General features: G+C 40.3%; 1 protein-coding gene across 2 annotated transcripts in view; it reads right to left on the bottom strand.

The window, feature by feature from the left end:
* Positions 1-22,742, bottom strand: part of ARFGAP3 (ADP ribosylation factor GTPase activating protein 3) — a 77,044-nt gene that overhangs the window by 20,628 nt on the left and 33,674 nt on the right. Inside the window, exons 6-12 of one of the 2 annotated variants that reach the window (XM_039542175.1) lie at positions 22,586-22,673; positions 21,113-21,172; positions 20,832-20,876; positions 15,520-15,566; positions 14,025-14,170; positions 2,620-2,745; positions 1,728-1,850 (exon numbers count right to left, since the gene is read on the bottom strand). In XM_039542175.1, coding sequence (XP_039398109.1) covers positions 1,728-1,850; positions 2,620-2,745; positions 14,025-14,170; positions 15,520-15,566; positions 20,832-20,876; positions 21,113-21,172; positions 22,586-22,673 — 635 coding nt within the window. The remainder of the gene's footprint in view (positions 1-1,727; positions 1,851-2,619; positions 2,746-14,024; positions 14,171-15,519; positions 15,567-20,831; positions 20,877-21,112; positions 21,173-22,585; positions 22,674-22,742) is intronic. The other variant, XM_039542180.1, reaches the window with a different exon arrangement.

The following is a 22,742-nucleotide window of genomic DNA, read 5'->3' as shown; positions in this document are numbered from 1 at the left end:
TTTCTAGACTTTCAACTGTTTAGATTTGTTTCTTTTTTGAAGACACAATTTTTGAAAGGATTTTACCCTTATATTACAGATATGTATTGTCGGTCTGATCTCCAGCTAAATTATTTTGTCTTCTGATGTATATATTAAGACAACATTAAAATAACCTTCCTCTCTTTCATAGCTATGGCTAAAAATTAAGGAGCTTTACTGTGGTAGAAACCACAAGATCTAACTGACTGCCTATATTCTTTTTGAAGTGGAGAGTTTGTAAACCAGTTTCAATTAAATTCTGCTATTACCATGACTACTACGAAAACAAACAGCTAGGTCATGATTTATCTTCTAATTATTGAACAAAGATATAAAAAACTCTTCCATAATTCATAATTTGACTGCCAGGGAACTAATGAATAATTTGAGAGCAATAAGAGCTCTTTTCATGGGACAAATAGAAGCATTCAAATGGGTCATGTTTTATTTTACAGCATTGTTGCCCGTGTATTTGGTACCATGCCTGCATTTCTACCACTAGTGATTACGTTACAAAGTAGTGACATTAAAGTCTTTGTGTTTTAATTTGACATTCTGCAGGTAACTAGGTACAATTTTTCAAAGCCTATTTTTTTCTGTTTCTTTGGCAGCAACCCAATACTTCAAATTTATAAAAGCACCATCTGCTCCTACTCAATCTATGAACAACTGTTTCATAGCAATTAAGGCCTTTAGGACTTGTTCTTTTTTCCTCCAGTGATAGCAATATCTATCATGCATAAATATACGCTTTGAACGAAAATGTAATACTTTACATATTTAACATTTTTCCTTTGTTTTTGTTTTTTAACATACTTTTGAATGGTAAAATATTTTTAAATGTGTACAATTCAGAAAGCTTACCAATATATGAAAGCGATACATCTGAAATATTTGTAAGTTTTCCATGTTTGACAACAGAGATGTATAATTAGATTTATTCCAATCAAACTCAGCATTCTAGTGTCAGACTTTAATATGAAGCCTATTGTTAGGTTTGAGAGTTAGTTTACACATGCTAAGAGGACTAATAAGTGAAGAAAGAGAATAAGCTAACATGATGCAGAACCCACTGGACCAAAATGGTAACAAATCAGATTTTCCTATCCCCTTCATGTGTCAATTGGCTTTGCAAACAAACACACACAAATTAAGAAATAATGCAACATATAAAATAGACCCATCGGCAGGCCCAATTTAAAATAGATGAGGAGAAAAAAACAAACAGAACAAAAAGAATGCAGCACCAAATCAGCAGAAAGAAATCTAAATGGTTCCCACCTTCCCGCCCAAAACTCTTCATTTATTAAAAGCAGCAAAGAGTCTTGTGGCACCTTATAGACTAACAGACGTTTTGGAGCATGAGCTTTCGTGGGTGAATACCCACTTCGTCGTTTGAATGCTCCAAAACGTCTGTTAGTCTATAAGGTGCCACAAGACTCTTTGCTGCTTTTACAGATCCAGACTAACACGGCTACCCCTCTGATACTTCATTTATTAAAACAGTAAAAAGGTTCAAAAATAAAAGCAGGTATTATTGATAAATGTTTGTCACTGAGATATTAAAATCAACTATTTTGCAAATTTTCCATTCAAATTGGTTCACTCTAAACCATAACAGATGCAGAGTTGTGTGCCATGCTGCCTTGTCTTGTATTTTATATCAATATTTTTACTACATCAAAACAAAAATTTTAATACACTACCTTGAACTAGGGGAAGAAAAATATGAATCATCTTCATCATTGTATTTTTTTCTTGGTTTTGCAGTTGTGGGTGTTTCTTGTTCTATCATTTGCATGTCTGAGATTACTGAATGGGAAATGCCACTGTACCAATAAATAAATAAATAAAACATTAACTTGTAAAGAGACCACTAAGTACAACTCTGAACTCAAGGAAATTGCAACCCTGATTTTCTGAAGATCTCAGGTAACATCCAAAAAACATACTTTTGAATTGTAAAATATTTTAAAATGTGTACAAATCAGAAAGCTTACCTATATATGACATCCAAAAGCTATGAATAATTAAGGTTTGGGGACAGAGGGGGAAGCTTTGAAGTCTGCATTGTATATTTTCTAACACTGTCAAACAAGCTTGAGAACATGCGGGCCATCTTCTCTGATTTTAAAGCTTGCTAAGCCTGCTTTTTTAATGACTTGGAGCTCTAAACAGGAGCTGTGTTCTAAGCTTACAGGACTTGGAGCTCCGTAAAAACATACCAGCTAGCTCCCTGATAGTCAGCTAACTTGAGAAGAAATTTGGTGGAGAGGCATGATACAATAACCTTTGGGAACAAAGTCAAACTTCAGTTAGCTGACTGTTTTGTCTAATATTGAGATGCACTGTACATAATATAGGATTTACCATACCAAAAGGCCATAAAGTCCAGTATCCGGCTTCCAAGAATGGCAAATACCAGATTCTTTGGCAAAAGATTTAAAAATAGCTCCTGGTCAATTATGCATTTTCTATTTCTTTTCTAATCCCTGTGATATTAATTATATTTCCCTCATCAAAACATGCATAAAGTCAAGGATAAATTTATAGGGCTATATAAAAGCATTTTAATACAGTTCATAGAATTTCACATACCTTCTGTTGCTGCCAAATCCCATGCCAAGTCTGTCTACCTCAGTTTTCTTTTTACCAGCTATATTTAACTTTTCTTCTTTCATTTGAATTTCAAGATCCTTGTAGGCCAATCGTAAAGATGATACACTAAAACAAAAATACACAGATGTGTAATAAATGTAAATTAATTCTTAACTTTTAGTTTCCAATCCAGTAACATCAGTAGGAAAGCAACAGAAAACTCCATTTGACAAGAGAGATCAAATGGCCAAATTAATACTGCTGTAGGAACCTTAAAATAAGTCAGGAAATGCAAAAGTTAAGTGCTCAGTATTAATGCATTCAGTTTTTACAATTATGACAAACAAACTATTTTTGGATAGATAAGGTGGCTAGAGAAGAAAGCCAGGGGACAGAAGGGTCAGCATGAACAGCCAGTGCCTCAATCTGTGTTTAAACATAGATGTACAGCTCAGAAAGTATGCAATTGTGGTCTGTTTCGAATTGCACACCTTTAGACCAGTGGTTTTCAAACTGCGGGTCCTGACCCAGTACTGGGTTGTGAAATGTAAGGCACTGGATTGTGGCGGCTCTGGTCAGCACCACCAACTGGGCTGTTAAAAGTCTCACTGGTGGTGCTGCCTGGCTAAGGCAGGCTAGTCCCTACCTGTTCCAACACCGCACTGCGCCCCGGAAGCAGCCAGCAGCAAGTCCGGCTCTTAGACGGAGGGGCCAAAGGACTCCACGCACTGCCCCCGCCCCAAGTACCAGCTCTGAACTCCCATTGGCCAATGGGAGCTGGGGGGATGGTGCCTGTGGGCGAGAGCCACGCAGAGCTGCTTGCACGCCTCCGCCTAGGAGCCAGACCTACTACTGGCCACTTCCAGGGCACAGCGCGGTCCACAATGCCAGGACAGGCAGGAAGCCTCCCTTAGCACCTCCATTGCACCACTGACTGGGAGCTGTGCGAGGTAAGCCCGCGCCCCAACCCTGAGCCCCTCTCCAAACCCAGAGCCCCTTCCTGCACCTGAAACCCCTCATTCCCGGCCCCACCCTGCAGTCCTCACCCCCGCACTCCAACTCTCTGCCCATTGGGTTGCAGGCATCAATAATTTTCTTCAACTGGGTCACCAGAAAAAAAGTTTGAAAACCACTGCTTTAGATTGTTGTATTGTGAAAATTTGATATACAATTTTCCTCTCTTAAGTCAACCCATACGTTCCCCTGCCCCAAAAATGTACCATATACTCTACTCCTCATTAAGGAGTGTTTGCATGCCAAGTTTCAAGCATCCAAATATATCAGCGTTTGAACACAGTCTAAAAAAGTGTAGCCACAAAGTATTCTTTATCCACTGAAATAGGTGAAAAATTTTTCCTCTACATAAAAAGGAAAAAAATTGCTCCTCTCATATCATAGATGGGCGGCCCTGGTTGAACCAGGAAGGGGGAGAGCTCACATCCAGACTGTAGCTTTGCCACTCCTTGCGCCTCAAACTGCATGTGGGAGTGTATTTGGGACAGAGGCTTCTCTGCCTCCCATTGGCCAGCTGGAAGCAATTAAGGGGGCTAATTGGCTCTCATCACTGCCCTCCCCCATTTAAAGCCTTCCCAGGCAACCAGGAGCCATCTTGCTGTGTTTGCTGCCCCACCCTCCCTCCCTTTGAGGTATATATCTAGTTGTGTTTTCAGGATGCTGTGTGTCCAAATGATCACCTGTTTTTAGGATCAAGGAAAAAAAATCCCCCGAGAGGGTAAATTGACAAAATCTAGAACGTTTTTTGTCCCTCTCAAAGAATTGTGGAGATACAGTTTAGGTTAAAAGGAATAAGAATAAAAATTTAAATATTAGGAGGTAATACAGAAGTGTTTAGTTCATCAAAACTTGCAGGCTGTGTCCAATACGGATAAAGGCTAAAATGAAAGAAGTAAATGAGAATGGGATATGTCTGATGGACCTTTTGCCGCAAGGAGATGGGGAGACACAAAGTCTTCTCAAACTGAAGTCCCTTTTGGTTCTCTCTATCCTGGCATGGGAGGAATGGGGGAGGGAGGTGGCAACAGGATTCAGAAGTGAGCTGAGTCCTAGAAGAGGATCTACCACAAGTTATTGGTTACATGGTGAGAGCCCTGTAACTCCACTCTGGATCCAGTCAAATGCCTGATATGAGAGAGAGAGGGTGCATGGACAGTGTTAAGTTAATAAGTTAACAGTTAATAAGTAAGCTATCCCTGTGTGTGTTTTTCATTCGCCACTGTGTCCTGATCAACAAACTCAGTTTTAGGCAGACCAATTAGAAAAAATTTCAGCCCTAATGAAGGAATTTTTCAGGACGTTACAAGTAAAATGGAAAAAAAAATTACAGATAATTTCCTTTCTGCTAGCAGCATCTCCCACAATTCTCAACATCTTGGCTACTCTTCTCTCTATGCAGCTCATGGAGGCGAATCAGTATTGGAGCCATGTGGCCATGTCCCCCTGCAGCTGCTTTATAGAATTATTCCCAAGCCGTAACATCTGCATAATATCATTAAAAACAAATATTCCAGAGATAACAATTGCCCGATAATTATTCCACTTAATATTTGACTCGACTCATAAGCCAGCCAGAGTGGGTAGAACTATGGGAGACAATGCTAGCAGAAAGGAAATTATCAGCTGCAGAATAGAAAATTTCTCTCTCAGGGTCTCCCACAATTCTTGAAGTCTGGGAAGTAGTGAGCAGCAAACAGATGTAGGGAGGGTTACAGAAAAGATCCGAAATAAGAAAATGGTACCCTTCCCCATCTATAATACTTATTCAAAGGGCAAAATCATTTCCAGGCCACCGTGTGCAGAACCTTCCTGCCAAAAGTATGCCTCTGCAGAGGATAGGAAATCTACCTTGTAGCGCTTCATAAATGTGATAGCATTCGACCAGGTGGCTCTTTCTGCCCATGAAGTTGCCAGAGATCATGTGGCGTGTGCCTGACCCCTTATGGAACCAGAATCTCTGATGCCCTGTATGCTTCCACAACACATAGTCTATTTCACCTAGCAAAAGAGGACTTGGAGGCTCCGAGTCTTTGGCATTTCAGATGGAAGGATACAAACAGGGTACCTGGATCTCCTTGTGGACTCTTTACATTTGAGGTAAATTTTCAGAGCCCTTCTGATATCTAAGGACTGCCACCTCTCCTAGGTGGGATGCTGCGTCCTTGGACAGAATGAATGTAGAAGCACCCTTTGGGAAGCTTGGAAAGAAGAGTTCACCTTCAGAATAAACGATTCCGGAGTTCTGAGCACCACTTAGTCCTCATGACACATGCAGTAAGGTTACTGCATAGAGAGCACTGCCAGCTCTGACACTCGCCTGGCAGACATGTTGACTTTCAGAAGACAAGTTTTTATGGACAAATAAAATTATGACACTGATGTAAGTGGTTTGAAGAGATGGTCTGTCAGGGCTCTCAGTACAAGTCCCACTTGGGAAAAAGAGGTCAAATTGCTTGCTGATACAGAACATGGCAGTGCGGTTGTCCATCAGGATCTGAACCATCCTGCCCCTCAGATAAGACAGGAAAGCCTGGCAGGCCAAGTGAGCTGCTCTAAGATACCAAACAGGCTAGGGTCTCCATCTGAAACACTGGTTTCTTCATCAACCTGTTGAGCCCTTTGAGCTGTAGAATGCTCAGATTCCCTCTGTATGCTTCTGAATTATCAAGAACCTTGAGAATCTTTCTTCCGAGGGAACACTCTCTTTCTCCCATATCCAGGACAGAAATCTCATTCTGGATTAGACCATTCTTTAAAGGGAGATATGGCAGACTGGATGAAAAACATATGGAGTGGAGCCCGTGACTTGGGAGTATCCCTGACTCACTATCTACATGACCGACTGGTCCATGATTGAAGCAACCCATACCTCCAGGATATTGGAAATCCTGCCTCCAATCTTCAGCTTCAGGCAGAGACCTACGTGGTCTTTGTCATAAAGAGGCTCCGGGAGTGACAGGATTCCCTAAGGTCTTTCCAACTGAGCCACAGTTCCACAGCTTTCCTTTGGAGAACCTGCTGTCTCTTCGCTGCTATTTATGAGAGGATGAAGGCCAGTCTGTCCTTTCTTTTAAAGGCATGGAAGGTATTCTTTAGATCTTGCAGCACTGCCGCCACTATCTTGTCTAGCTTCTCTCAAAAAGTCAGGGCTCCCATGAATTTGGCAGAGCACGGCACCTGCTTTGCATAGCTATCCACCTTCCAGTGACGGAGCTATAGATGGAACCTGGTCACCAAGTTTGAGGTCATAGCTTTGGCTGAGAATCTCTTTGCCTCCATTGATGTGTCAGCAATGAATGTGGTTGTTGGGAAAACTTTAGTTAAAACAGAGCTGAAGTCAGGGTGATATCTATCCTTGAGGGCTCTGAAATCCTCCAGACAGTAGAGAGATGCCCTTGCAAATCAAGCCGCTGCTAAGGATGCCCTGAAAGAAGCCGAGGAGGCCTCAAAGTCTTTAAAGTAGTTGGTTATGCTATCTGTAGTTAAGAATGTGATCAGTCTCTGTTAGAAAAATGAAGGCCAGAGTTTATATCTGTGGGAATCCTTAAAATACAACTCCCCTTCTGAGGGGATAAACATACCTTTAGCCAGGGATGCCAAGTCAGCATCAACCTTTGGTATCTAAGTAATTGGGACTTTTGGTATATGAATCCTATAGAAGCAAAGAGAATTTCAGTTAATCTCATTATCCCATTCATCCCTGACTATATCCTTGAAGGAGTGTAGGGAAATTGCAGCTTCAGGGGAGGATTTAGAGGGAAGAAATTTGCTCAGAGGTTTACTCTCCAGATTTTTTTTAAGACTGAATCTGAATAGTGGATACAACCTTGCTGCACATGGCCTTGAATTTCTCAGGAGGAAAAAAACCTTTACTGAGTCTTTCCCCGATCCTGACTTGAGTCAGAGCCTGACAATTCACCATTCTCTGTGAAGGATGAGGAGTCAGTAGACTCACAGCTCCTAGATCTTCTACACTTTTTGTTACCTGTTTTTGCTTTCTTTGATTTTTTAGCTTTTTTAGCTTCTTTAGAGAGCATACAAGCTCCATTGCAGCTTCGGTGAGGCCTTTTGCAGCAAGCCTTGCTGAGAGCCCTAAATGCTCTCGGGAGATCTCTTTCCAAGTCCTCCCGTGCTGGGTCCCATTGCCCCGTGAGGGGAACAGCTTCCAGACCCCTTCTGGCTGAATTGGGAAGGGGATGTTTTTACAAGCCCTACTTCTTTTACCAGGGCACTCAGGACCCATTTTAGGACTTGTGAAGGAGAGGATTTGTGACCCTGTAAGTCTGCCCTTTCTGTTCTCCAGAGGCCCCTTGGGACTTTACTCTCTAAGTCAGCTGACTGGGGTCCCCCTTATCATCCTTGAAGCCTGTCCCCCTAGTCTCCTAATCCATTTTTCCCACATCGGAGTCACAGTTGCTCCAGAGGGTATGGGATCCTACATGCCTGTGCAACCCAGAGCCCCAGGACATAGAGGTAGCCTATAACACTGGGCACAACTCACCATCTGCTGAGCCTGGAAGGGCAGACTTACTGATGGAGCACCACTTGGATGTCATTTGGTGCTTTTTAGGCTGCTCTGGCATACCTGGAAGTCAAAAGGAGCCAGTAGGGAGGCACTGCAGCTGAGACGACAGGGGGTTCCAATACCCAGCTAAAAAAACTGGCCTGAAGGGAAGAGCATCATTGCTCAACACTGCCATAAATTTTGACAAAAATAGTTCCCCTCAGGCAGATGTGAAGGCAGGAGCTCTAAAAACCGCCATCCGCATGCTATGGTGCCACAGAGGCAGAGAAATGTGCAGTAGGCAGGAACTGAGGGGGCATGGCTAGTTCATGCAGCTCTGAAACTCTGATTTGCCTCTGTGAGCAGCAGAGAGGAGAGCAGCCCAGATGTCAGTAATTGTGGGAGATGCTGGGCTGCAGAAAAGGGTGTTGTAATGGGAACAATTGTGCTTCCTTAACAACAGTATTTGCTACTGACTAACCCTCTAACATGAGCAACATATGAAAGTTAGGGTTGCTGTAATAATTGTCCCAGGAGTCCAAACTTTTGCATGTAAAATCTCAACGATAAGGTTATCTTAATGTACTTTTTGCATTTCCTGCACAGAGGGATTATGTGACTGGGGAAGTGAGTACATATTTCTACTTAAGCATGTGAAGTGGGATTCAAGCAAGTGCACTGAGTTTATATGAACATCCTAATACATGCAAGATTACATTTATACAAACTTGTTTTAATATACATGTAAATCAAGTAGAACTTTTAAAATTAAACTTTTTTTTATTTTTTTCCAGAACAAAGGTATTTGAACTAAGGATAAAGTTTCAAAAATTTCTGTCTTGTATTTTTGTACCCACAAAATGATTTATAGGTGTCAATTAGAGTACCAGCCTCTCTATCTGATTCACAACCACAAATCAACTTCACATGTAAAACACCAGTGTAAACGTCACCCACAAAGACAGACAGACAACCATTCTTTTGAAAATCTGGGTATTATGGGTGAAAAATATAAATTTTTCATACGCTGATGAAATTTTAGTCCAACTAAATTCAATTCAGGGCTCAGAATCAATAGATCTCCTCAACTATCTAGTGTCACTTTTGTGATGATGTATTCTGACATGACTGCTTGGTAACTGGCACATACACAGAATTTTTAAAAGAGTACTGTCTCTCCACTATATGTTTAAAAGCCATCTTCAAAATGCTGATCCCTTTGCTTGGTTCTGTCTTCTGGATCTCTCATTTCTACATATAACCATGCTGCCTCAATATTTTTGGATTATATCATTGAAGTAGCAGGATAGCAAGTACTGTTATACCATCGGTAGTTAGAATGTGATCAGCCTTTGTTTTAAATCCTAATGCTTAGAAGTTTATAATGAAAAACAGCTAAGACAAACCCTCCACAGAAGATCTTAGAATGGAAATGAATTACAAAGTTTTAATCAGATATTTCAGTCTGAGGCTTTGGCTACACTTACACTTCAAAGCGCTGCCGCGGCAGCGCTTTGAAGCGCTAAGTGTAGTCAAAGCGCCAGCGCTGGGAGAAAGCTCTCCCAGCGCTGTCTGTACTCCACCTCCCTGTGGGGAATAACGTACAGCGCTGGGAGCGCGGCTGGCGCTTTGACCACACTGGCGCTTTGCAGCGCCGCAATTTGCAGCGCTGGAGAGAGTATGTTTTCACACCCTGCTGCAGCGCTGCAAATTTGTAAATGTAGCCAAGCCCTGAGGGTTAGATACTGTACATGCACATTAAGAGTTTTCAGTTTCAAAAGGATTTCACTATAAATGCATATCAGCCAGTCTGATACAAAAGAATGCTAACAAGCCATTACAATACTCCATGTTATGTATCCAATTTAACCCCTTACTGCTGATTTAAATAAACCATAATTAGTTGATTAGGACATTCCCTAAAGCAATACAGTGTTGTTAAAGAGTGCCAAAATGCAGAAGTATGCAATATATTGCCTCAGCCACGAAGGTAACATTTAAAATCTTGTAACAAAGGTGTACTTAAAATAAATGCATATTCAAAAATACTTTTTAAACATATTAGTGGCCCCCTTAAAAATTATTAAGGTACAGCTGGGAAATTTTATTCCTATGGCAATGTGGCTAGCTACAGTAATAATGAACTCCTTACCATGTACATTTTAAAGTCATAAATGTACATATCCATGAATATGCAGTTACACTACATCACCCAAAAACACAAGGGGGAAAAGGTCTGGTCTTTATATGATTTATAATCTTAAAAAGATGGATATATTTCTTCAAATAGTAGAGAGTGAAAATGTCAAACTACATTTAAAATTATGATTGTGACAAGAAAATTACAGAATGAAATCTTAAGGCTATGAAGTATATTTTCTCAATGAATATATAAATCCTACTAGTTCTAACAGTGAGATATTTACATACCTCTCTCAGGGTAGGTCTACACTTACCTGCCGGGTCAACGCGTAGAGTTCGACTTCTCAGAGTTCGAACTATCGCGTCTAATAGTTCGAACTCCGAATGCGCTCCCGTCGACTCCGGAACTCCACCACCGCGAACGGCGGTGGCGGAGTCGACGGGGGAGCCGCGGACTTCGATCCCGCGGCGTCTGGACGGGTGAGTACTTCGAACTAAGGTAGTTGCGTACCTTAGTTCGACACCCCCCCCCAGTGTAGACCAGGCCTCAGAGAGAAAATATAATCTTAAACATTTGATTACTGTCATTTTCTCTCCACAAGCACGTTAGCTAAAACTGAAGAGTCAACCTTACCTTAACATCTTAACATTTAAATTTAACTCTTTAAAACTGTATATGGACATACATATCCCAGAAAAGTCAATATGCACAATAGTAAATCTGAAAAAAATAGACCAAAAATCACTAAATTGAAAGTGGTCTGTAAAGGAAAGCAAGCTTCTTAAGCCTTCATGTACTCCTTTAAGTCTACTATTCACTGAATAAAGTGTTCTACAATGGAAGACATAAAAAAGGTGTATAAATAACAGTCAATGGAAATTAAAGCAGTTATGATAGTTGGGCAAATGGATATATAGCAATAGAAATAAAAAAACTGCATTAGAAGTAAACGTAACTGAAAGGAGCTTTTCTTGGAATTATCCATTCTGAAGCCGTGCATGTTTTTATATGCTGAGAAAACTTTCACTTCTAAAAACATGCATTTTGACTTTTACAATTATAAATAAAATAGACTTACTGTTACACCTCTGTGAAAGCATTAATGAAATCAAGAAAATAAGAAAAATACATGTCTTCAAACCAGAGCATATCTTTTGGGCAAGTATATTAAGTTCTTATTAATTCCCCCATTTACTGCAGGCTCTATTATAGGGCAACTGAAACTGGTCATGCCAAGTTCAATTTGAAACTTCTACTAGACTTAAATTTTTAAAAGACCAACCAACTAACCAATATTTTAAGGACTGAGCTGAAGACCACAGTTTATCAAGGATATTTTAACAATATCAAACCTTCAGATCTGCTTCTGGTTAAAATAAATAGCATGTTGATGGTTCTGAATAAGTCCACTTATCCACTCTATTGCAGAGGACATATCACAAAAACAGCGGAAGGAGAGAAAAGATTAAAACCCTAGAAATCTTGTACACAGGGTTTTAAATGATGCACTACATTTAGAAAAGAGTACAGGTTTTTCATCAAAACTTTTGTGAGTTGAAAGCAACATTTACATTCTAGCTATTTTATAAAGTCCTATTGAATGTTTCCATTTTTTTTTAATTAAACACAGCAGAGATATTGTTTGGAGCCCAGGGTAAGTTAAAGTATATTCATGCTTCTCTAAATTTTGTATGCACTGCCACCTAGAGGTTACAAATCAAAGAGTAAGCATTTTTAAGGGAAAAAAAATCAGACTTGCCTATAACAGGAGTGAGACAAGATTGCCAGAGATCCACATATTTGGGGCATACATGTGCACCCCACATTTTTTACCAGAATTTTCTAGAGGGTTCTGGCCATGAGGGTCACATGTATGCTTCCTCACTGTTTCAAGCTCTTAGGCCCAAAGCCTCAGCCCTGTCCCTCCAATCCTTCCATTACCTAGACTCCACAGAAGTAGAAACACAGCATGGGTCCTACAGATCTGTGAAGGCAATCATGCAAAGAACCTCATTCACAGATGGGTAGCCTGTTTTCCTTCATTAAGTATTGTCTTCACAGACCCACACTTGAAGATTGGCAAGCAGTAATACTGGCCCTGACGAGGACATAACTAAATAAAAATATAATGAGTCTTTCAAATCCATTAACAAAACTAGAAGTCATATATAGAGGTTAATGCTTCTTAGTTATGGACAGAGCTCCAGATAGCAGCTCTGTTATCTATTACAGGGATGTTTCTGAGATAAAATATGGTAGTTGACTTAAATCTAGTAGAATGCGCCCTAAACCCCTTGAGAGCGAAGATCCATTCTAAGATCATGATAAGTTTGGAAACAAAGTGACAATACTGTGAGTCTATCTTCACTAAAACAGTTAGGTCGAGCTACATAGTTCAAGCTAACATAGTTCAAGTCAGAGCTGCCATACTGTGGCATAATACCTGCGCTTCACAGAGTGATTGGATTGGCATCTAACAAGTTGTGCTAACTCAAGCTTGTAGCCTGTAGCTGCATCCCCAATGCATTACTAGCTCAAGCCTCAGCATTATACGAACTTCACAACCAATACTCTCTGAGGGTATGTTTATATTGCAGCCAGTAGTAAGCCTCCCAGCCAGGGTAGACCTATGTTAGTGGTGTCTGAGCTAGCACACTAAAAATAGCACTGCTGACATCACAGCTCCAGCAGCAACTTGCGGTACCCTCTTGAGCTCAGACTCAGGGAGTCAAGTGGACTTGAGAGCCCAACCCACAACATTTATACTGCTATTTTTAGTGTGCCAACTCAAGCTCCAGTAGTTTCAGTCTACCTATCCACACTGGGAGGTTTGTTTCTAGGTGCAGCGTAAACATACCCTGATGGGTCAGCAAGCCTGAGTTTAAAGCACCACTTACCTTGAGCTAGAGATTTTGTGTGTGGATGGGAATTGGGTTAGGAATAACATTTGAGATATATCTTGAGCTACACTGCAGCAAAGACAAGCCCTATGTAAGTGATAATTTGAACTTTGGATGACCCCCGTAGGCTACAAACAACCTGGGGAACTCCCAATGGGTTTTTAAAGGAGGGCGCCCTTGGCTCCAGGAAAAGGAGGATTTAATTTTGCAACAGTACCAATTTACAAAAGTCAACTGCTAAATATATTAACTTCATTGAGAACGACCATAAAACTAGAAATAATTAAAGAAAAACATAGCCATCTGAAATCTGCAGAAAGAAGCTACAGAGGTTTCAAACAGATGTAACAGTTACTGGAAAAAACCAAGGGACAGGATGGGTACATAGTTCCTTACATAGCTTTGGGTCTGAATGATCATTACCTATTGAACACACACGAGGCAACCCACAGGCAAAAGCATTTTAGAAGGTTCTGATAAAGATATAGGATGTCCCTGATGCACTCAATCATGGATTTGTACAGGTAACAGTACTCAAACTATTCCTTGCTTTTAACAGAAGATGAACTAGGAAACCGTGTTTCATTCTATTTCTTCACTATTGCCAAAAAAGTTTCTCATCTTTACAAAGAATGTTGTTGCTGTTATGGGTATTATTTTTTTAAACATAGTTTTCTGTAAGTTACTTTTCAACACATATAAGCTACATTATTGCAGTAAAATACAAACATCAATTGAAGCTTTATTTGCACCAAATAGTACTTGGCATTATTCTAAATGTTAGTAGATAAATCTAACAAAGTTACTTGTTGTGTTTTATCTTCTATAAGTAATTCATACTTACAATGGTTCTTCCCTCTCAGTTCTCTTACTGACATGTAGATCTTCCTGTTCCTTCATTTTATCTACAGCTTGTGCTTGCTTTTCAATCTCATTAAAACTCTTGCTGCTCACTTTCTGGGCTCCCAAGCCACCTTTTTTGGCACCAAGCTTTATTTTAAAAAGAAAAAGAAAAAAAAAAAGAAAGGCTTTATCTCTATATGTAACTATATTAACTGTCCTATGGTTTAGTATTTTTTTGAAAGAAGAATCAAGTACTGTACCTGATTCCACAGCATGTGGTATCAGTAATAAAAATTCAGAGTGGAGAAGACCATACAGCAATATGTTCCTAGATGCCGCTCTCGGCCTCCATTAGAAAGCCTTTGATATTCAGGAACTTATTTAGTCTCTCAAACAGCAATTACAGCCTGATGAACCTCCTGCAGTTTGTCAGACCTTGTTACTATTCTGATAAATTCTGTACTGAATACTATAAAATATAAAGGAGCCTCAACTGCTATTGGGATAGGAGCCTAACTGCAATTTCGTATTTCTCATATGCTTAATTTCTCAACCTTAACATTTCATTAATGTTAGTTTCTGCATTAAATTTATCTGTATCCATTAAAAAAATCTCAAAGTACACAGGACAGAAGACTTTTTAATTTGGGGGGAAGGAGGGTGAGCACAGAGAAGGTAATGCTATTTTTAACATAAAAATACTGTCATAAAAAGTCTTAGGCCCTGCTCCTCTAATTCACTTAATGCAGAATGTACCTATGAGCCAAAGCACAGCTCCACTGGCTTCAATGGCAGCGCACCTGCATACAGTGATTTGCAGAATTGGGGGCAAATGTGAAATGTAATTGAATCCATGAACATGATAAAATATACACAAAGTAAATTCTGCTCTCGGGTACGTATACAAAATGTCTACTGAATTCAGTTAATTGCATATATATATATATATATATACAGATTCAGTAAGTGCTCAGTATTATCGTATGAAATCAGAAAATGACTTACAGATGATAAAGTACTCCACCCCACAATACTACTACTACTAAACATTTAAACAAATGCAGCCGAACAAGGGTTTAGAAAAACATTTTGTTTATAAGATTGTTGGATATTTTGTCATAGTTCAGATTTTCTAATTTGTTTTAGTGATGCATATCGTTACTGATACAAAACAGTCAAGATGTCTCAGGATGGATGGCTATCAGCCAGGATGAGCAGGAATGGTGTCCCTAGCCTCTGTTTGCCAGAAGCTGGGATTCGGTCAGAAGGCATGGATCACTTTATGATAACCTGTCTGTTCATTCCCTTTGGGGCACCTTACATTGGCCACTGTCAGAGGAAAGGATACTGGGCTTGATGGACCTTTGGTCTGACCCAGTATGGCCGTTCTTATGTTCTTAACAGTGATTGCATGAAACACTTAAGATAAAAAAATTCTGTATTGCAGTTTAAATTCTACAAATTGATATGGGGCAAAATATATATTACAAACTTACCCCCTTTTTAGCTTGATTTGGCTTCTTTTTCATAATGGAGGTGCCCTCTGTAAAGATTAACAACCATTACTTTGGCATATAACTTTACATTTATCCAATACTTGCAGATGCAGATTTCCACAATTTAAGTCTTGAATTACAAGTTTTGCAGTTTATTCTGCTGCTACAGGCCTGGTCTACACTACGCGTTTAAACAGATTTTAGGAGCGTTAAACCGATTTAACGCCACACCCGTCCAAACTAAGAGGCCCTTTATATCAATATAAAGGGCTCTTTAAACCGGTTTCTGTACTCCTCCCCAACGAGAGGAGTAGCGCTAATATCGGTATTACCATATCGGATTAGGGTTAGTGTGGCCGCAAATCGATGGTATTGGCCTCTGGGCGGTATCCCACAGTGCACCACTGTGACCGCTCTGGACAGCGATCAGAACTCGGATGCAGTGGCCAGGTAGACAGGAAAAGCCCTGCGAACTTTTGAATATCATTTCCTGCTTGCCCAGCGTGGAGCTCTGATCAGCACGGGTGGCGATGCAGTCCCAAATCCAAAAAGAGCTCCAGCATGGACCGTACGGCTGTGATCGCTGTATGGGCAGACAAATCTGTTCTATCAGAGCTCCGTTACAGAAGACGAAATTCCAAAGCATTTTAAAAAAATCTCCAGACAGAGGCCACAGCAGGAACTCAGCACACTGCTGCGTGACAAGCGTAACGGAAAGCCAAAGAATCAAATGGACGCTCATGGAGGGAGGGAGGGGGGACTGAGGACTCAAGCAATCCCACAGTTCCTGCAGTCTCCGAAAATCATTTGCATTCTTGGCTGAGCTCCAAATGCCTGTAGGGTCAAACACATTGTCCGCGGTGGTTCAGGGCATAGCTTGTCAATTTACCACCCCCACCCACCCCCAGAAGTAAAAGGGAAAAAAAATCCTCTCTTGACTCTTTTAAATGTCACCCTATGTCTACTGAATGCTGCTGGTAGACGCGATGTTGCGGCACTCAATTGCAGTATCCTCTTTCCCCCTCACTGGTGGCAGATGGTGCAATATGACTGGTATCCGTCCTCATCATCAGCCCGTGAGTGCTCCTGGCCAGCCTCAGGTGAGGTTGGCCGGGGACGCCTGGGTAAAAAACTCCTGATCATTCCCAGTAGATGGTACAGAACGGCTGGTAACCATCTTCATCATAGCAATAGGGGGCTGAGCTCCATCAGCCCACGCCCTTCATGTGTAAAGAAAAGATTCTGTACTGCCTGGACTATCATAGCAGTGGGATGCTGGGCTCCTCTCCCCAACACTGCTTAATGTCCTGTCTGGACTATCATAGCAGCTGGAGGCTGGCTTCCCCTCATTTTATCTCACAAACAATTCACTGTTTCTTATTCCTGCATTCTTTATTACTTCATCACCCAAATGGGGGGACACTGCAACGGTAGCCCAGGAAGGCTGGGGGAGGAGGGAAGCAGTAGGTGGGGTTGTTACAGGGGCACCCCCTGTGAATGGCATGCAGCTCATCATTTCTGTGGGATCTGACACGGAGCGGCTGTGCTCTCTGGTTCTCTGATACACTGGTTCTCTAGTACACTTGCCCCATATTCTAGCCAGGACTGATTCTATTTTTAGATACCATAAAGGAGGGATTGACTCGGGGAGTCATTCCCATTTTTGTCTTTTGCGCCCCCGGCCGATCTCAGCCAGGGGCACCCATGATAGCAGCAGACGGTACAGAGTGACTGATAACCATCATCTCATCACCAATTTACAATGGCGGGCGGTGCAATATGACTGGTAACCGTCTCTGCTATCTTGCAAAGGCAAATGAATGCTGCTGTGTAGCGCTGCTGAATCGCCTCTGTCAGCGGCATCTAGTACACATACGGTGACAGTGACAAACGGCAAAATAGGCTCCATGGTTGCCATACTATGGCGTCTGCCAGGGCAATCCAGGGAAAAAGGGCGCGAAATGATTGTCTGCCGTTGCTTTCCCAGAGGAAGGAGTGACTGACGACATTTACCCAGAACCACCTGCGACAATGATTTTTGCCCCATCAGGCACTGGGACCTCAACCCAGAATTCCAAGGGGCGGGAGAGACTGCGGGAACTATGGGATAGCTACGGAATAGCTACCCACAGTGCAACGCTCCAGAAAGCGATGCTATCCTCGGACCGTGGACACACACCACCGAATTAATGTGCTTAGTGTGGCCGCGTGCACTCGATTTTATACAATCTGTTTTACTAAACCGGTTTATGTAAAATGGGAATAATCCCGAAGTGTAGACGTACCCTTAGAATACTGCAGTTTCTACATGAAGAAATTTAGAAATTAGCTGTATTACTATACTTTAATGTTTGATGCATCTTGTTTTCCTGTTTGTTAGTGTTTACAATTTATGGCTACATTTTCAAACCTGGGTGCCTAAAATTGGACTCCTAAATAGGAGCAAAGGATTTGTCAAACCGGATCAAACTGAAGATTCACCTAGTTCAGTACCTTGTCTCTAACAGTGGCTAAACGTATATAACTCCTGTGGACACCACTGGATTTTGTCGATGCTCAACCTTTCTGAAAATTGGGTGATTTATAATCTATCTTTAAACACTTACTTTTTTAGAGTGCTAATTTAACTGTTTTTATTTAAGTGCATAAATATCGATTTAGGAATCTACCTTTAGGGACCTATGGTTTGAAAAGTTCAACCGCAGTGTATAATACTAAATTTTGAGGTGTGGAAATGAAGTGAAGTTATTTTGCATAATGTCTATCAAAATCCCTAAAATGTACATTTTTGTTAATATGACTTTAATAAAACAGTGAAGAAAATTTTGTACTCTTTCACAGTAACAGACACATTAAGCCAAAGCATATAACTTTCATAATAGGAATTTTAAAATTATTCTCACGATAATAATCCATAATGGCCAATGAATGTTTGTGTATACTGTGAAATTAGTTTAAGCTCTAAATTAGTTGGAAGCCATCTTACATGACAGAGAATTACAGGCAACAGGTGGTCTTGCAATGTTCAATATAACTGTAAAAGCATTCAGTTTATTTCTGTGGCACATATTCCTTGAAATACACCTCTACCCAGATAGAACACGACCAGATATAACACGAATTCGGATATAACGCGGTAAAGCAGTGGGGAGCCCGTGGCCCTTTAAAGCGCCACCCGAGCCCCGCTGCTTTACCACATTATATCCGAATTCATGTGGAGTCCCGAGCCCTTTAAATCACCACTGGAGCTCCGGCAGCTGAGCTTGGCCACTGCGGGGAGCCCCAGGCCCTTTAAATCCCCACCTGAGCCCGGCTGCCAGAGCTCCAGCAGTGACTTAAAGGGCCTGGGGCTCCCCGCAGTGGCTGGAGCACCGGGCCCTTTAAATCACCACCGGGGAAGCTGGTCCAGTCCAGCATGGCGTACCGGCTCTTGCTTGTGCGGGACCAACCCAATCTAACGCGGTCTCACCTATAAGGCGGTGAGATTCTTTTGGCTCCCGAGGACTGCATTATATCGGGTAGAGGTGTATGCAAAACATGTACCCTAAGGCATACTATTCTTCCTTAAACTTAATTGAGTACTAACAATTAATTTGTAAGTACAAACTGAAACTCACACTTTGAGCCAAGACTTCAAATCTCGTATAATAATAGTACCTTCATAATAACTTGCATTTACTATAAGAACATTGTAGCTGGAGGTGTAATTTGCAGCTTGTGTAGCTATCAGAAACTCTAGGTATGTGCTTGGACCAGCTAGCCTGTCCTGCTGCTCATGCAGCCATGGCTATGCTCCTATTTTTAGTGCACTAGTTCAATCAGAACTAATGCAAGTTATGTCTAGCCGAGCTGGAAATTGTATCTCTAGCTCCAGTTATATGTACCCAAAGAGATTTTACTTTTGGAAGGTGTGCCACGTTTTATTACACAGTTGCTGTTTCAATGTTTTATTAGCTACATATATATCTCCAGCTCCAAATAATGCTGTGAAGATTCGTTTATTAAAGTTATTTTTGCCTAGTATTTTTCTATGTATAAATCTGCAGCAGAATCTGCACCTCTCAATAATGAGGACACTCAGATATATTTGGATGGGAGGATGAATCTGACTTTCCTATACTCTAGACTAATTTCCAATTCATAAACAAACCCAACTGTAAAAAAAAACCAAAAAACCCATACAAGCCTGGATCATCCCTTCCTGTAGGGGATGGATGGGAGGGGGATATGGTTTCTGCTGGGGGGATAAGTCACAGGAACAACTCCTGCAAACGTGGCAGACTCAGTGTCCACAAGAGCCAGTCCAGCCACACAAAACTTAGTGCCTCTGCACTAGCTCAAGCCTCCAGCATCCTCTTCTCTCTCCCCCTGGTAGCCTGGTCTGTATTATCTTTTTTGCCTAAGCTACATGAGGCCAGACAATGTGCATGCCTCTGGTTGGGTCCCATTCTTCCCCAGCCCTCTCAGTGTACACTCTTCCAACATGCACCCCGGAGAGGGAGGGAAGGAGGGAGAGAGAGAGAGACAACAAAGACCTGTGTATGGAGAGTCCTCTCCATGGATAAACCTAGGAGGAATGATTTGGGCTGGAATTTGTTTGAGTCACTTGCTCTTGTACTACAACTTTCCATTGCAATACACGTTTTCTGTAAACGTACTGAAAGCAACTTTCCATTTCAAGATGGTCCATTTCAACTAGTAACTTTTCTGTTATTACTGACTTATTTAGCTTTTAAATTCCTTGGTACAGGGACTATGTCTTTATTTGTGAAGTGCAATGTAAATCTAGTATTAAAAATTTTTATAATAATAATAAGTCTACTCTTGACATCAGAATGCCATTTTCAGTCAGCATGGACAGACACTTTCCCCTATGTAAATACCATCGTTTTTATAATGAGATACTAAAATTATCATAAAGACTATAATATATTTCTGGGATTATTTTCTTTCATTTCTGGAAAACTGAATTTCTTATGTTTACCTCAAGTAGTTACCCTACAACTATTTAATTTATGCTGTAAGATACAGCTCTGCAATGTTGCTTAAATTATGCTAAAAATAATACATGCTAAAAATGTGTATTATTAATTTTTCTGCAATAAATTAGAAAATGATTTTAAATTAAAAATTATTGCTGGAAAGAGAGCAAAATTATGTTTAAGACAGACAGACAAGCCTATTAGTGAAACACGTGTTTGCTTAATGTAAATAGCAGGCCGTGAATTACAATACAATGCTCTATTCCACCTGTGTGCTTAAGTGTGGAACCTAAAGCAGCCCAACAGGAGGTCTAAAACATTAATGATCACCTTTGTTAGGTGCGATGCCTGCAGCATCTAAATTCAGCAACTCGGCTAAAATGAGAAATAAAAACAAAGAGTACTGAGTAAAAATCACTTTTTAAGTGTCATACATTGTTTAACAGAAACAGCTGTATTAACATATTATATTACAAGTTAATTTGTTTCAGTTAGCCCATGTGTATAAATATTAAAATAAGACTTGCACATTTCTTCCCAACCCAACATTTTCTTTAACAACGTATAGTGGAGTAAAATATATTGTTCATCTATCTGTTTAGGGCCATTACCTAATGCAGCTTTTGGTGAGACACTAAGGCAATCAACACTTGGTCCATGGTCTGGTTCACCTAAAAATGTAAACAATATTGAGAACAACAGAAGTATGTTTATTAGGATGTTTTGAACAGCTCACGTATTCAGAAAAGGTTGGGGGTTTTTTTTGTTTTTTTTGTTTTTTTAAAAGATAACTTCCCTGCCCACAATCTTAAACCTGGTTCTCCCTTCATTTCCCTGTAATTTTCTGTATTTGCATAGAGGCATGATAGTGCTTGATGCAAAGTTAAAATTACATGCCTCCTGTAGTAACATTACCAGTGACCCACAAAATAGCAGGTAGAAGGGGCATTTTAGTGATATTCAGGTAATTTCTATGTAATTGTAACTGTTCAAAATTCCAGTCTTGGGCTACAAAACCTGAAAACTAGAAGCTTGAAATATGTTCGGAAGATACAGAAGTAAAAATTAGCAATTTCCAGGGACCAGATGTTGAAAATTTTGGCTTGTGTGTGTTATTTACAAGGATGTAACCAAATATGTGAAAAACAAAATGATACAAGGGGGAAAAATACATCTGAACAGTATTGGTTTTTAAAACCTATTTAAAACTGGTTCAGGTTAACATGTTTTCCTTGGCCAGCAGGACATGGCATACCAATCCCTACCCTGTTTACAGCTCTTAGTAGGAAATCAAAAAATGAAATGGCCGGTTCACATAGACCAGACAAACTGAGTTAGCCTGAGCCACTTCTAAATCTTCTTTAAAGCCAGTTCTGCTAACAAGGTTTAGCTCTCAATATAAATAGGGTTTAAGTCTCTGGCTGAGTTACAGGTCATTGTCTGCATTGTTAAAATACATCATTCAGATTTGTAGTGTTACAGAAAAAAAATCAATATACTTTTTGTTTACATAAGCAGAATAGTTTTCGTGAGTTCACATACAAAACTATAATGGAAAAAAAAATCAATGTTACTATTAACATTCTTATCCATATATTTCACTTAACAAATGTGAAATAAAATAAAATCTTACACAATTAAGCTGCTACTTGATTTATGAGAAAAAGCCCTGGAGTAACCTAGCAACACCGAATTTTATTCTATTAGTAACCTATGAACTGCTAACTAATCATAAAATATCTTCAAAAGTTTAAATACATTATTAAAATGACTTTCTGGTGTAAGACTTGCATTATGTTTTCAGTTATGTGACCAAGTCTAATGGATCATTCAAAGAGTAAAATCTGGCCCAAAGGGTTTCAAATTAAATTTAAGTGTCTCTAACAATACATGCAGTCCTGTACAGCACGGCATGACCCCTCTACACAGTGTTCCCTACCTACCCAAAGGCTTCTTAAATTATTGCCACCAGAACACAATTACATGGTGCGTAGCTGTTACTGTTATAATAAGTAGCACTAAAAACTAAAATCAACACAGAGGTGAACTTAGTTTATTGTTAATGGAGGGAGGATGAAACATACCTTCATTAGATTCTGGAATGATTTCTGAAGACCCCTCCTTTTGAAAAACTGGCTCCAGTTCTGATGATGCCCATTCTGTGCTACTCACCTGCAACAGGAAAAGGAAGTTACTAAATAAAAATGTACAGAAAATAAAATGCATTAAGTAAAATACAAA

This window comes from Mauremys reevesii, linkage group 1, assembly GCF_016161935.1.
Source record: "Mauremys reevesii isolate NIE-2019 linkage group 1, ASM1616193v1, whole genome shotgun sequence".
NCBI classification, from domain to species: Eukaryota; Metazoa; Chordata; order Testudines; family Geoemydidae; genus Mauremys; species Mauremys reevesii.
The sequence above is the reverse complement of the archived record's forward strand: the minus strand, read 5'-3'. Positions and strand labels throughout refer to the sequence as shown.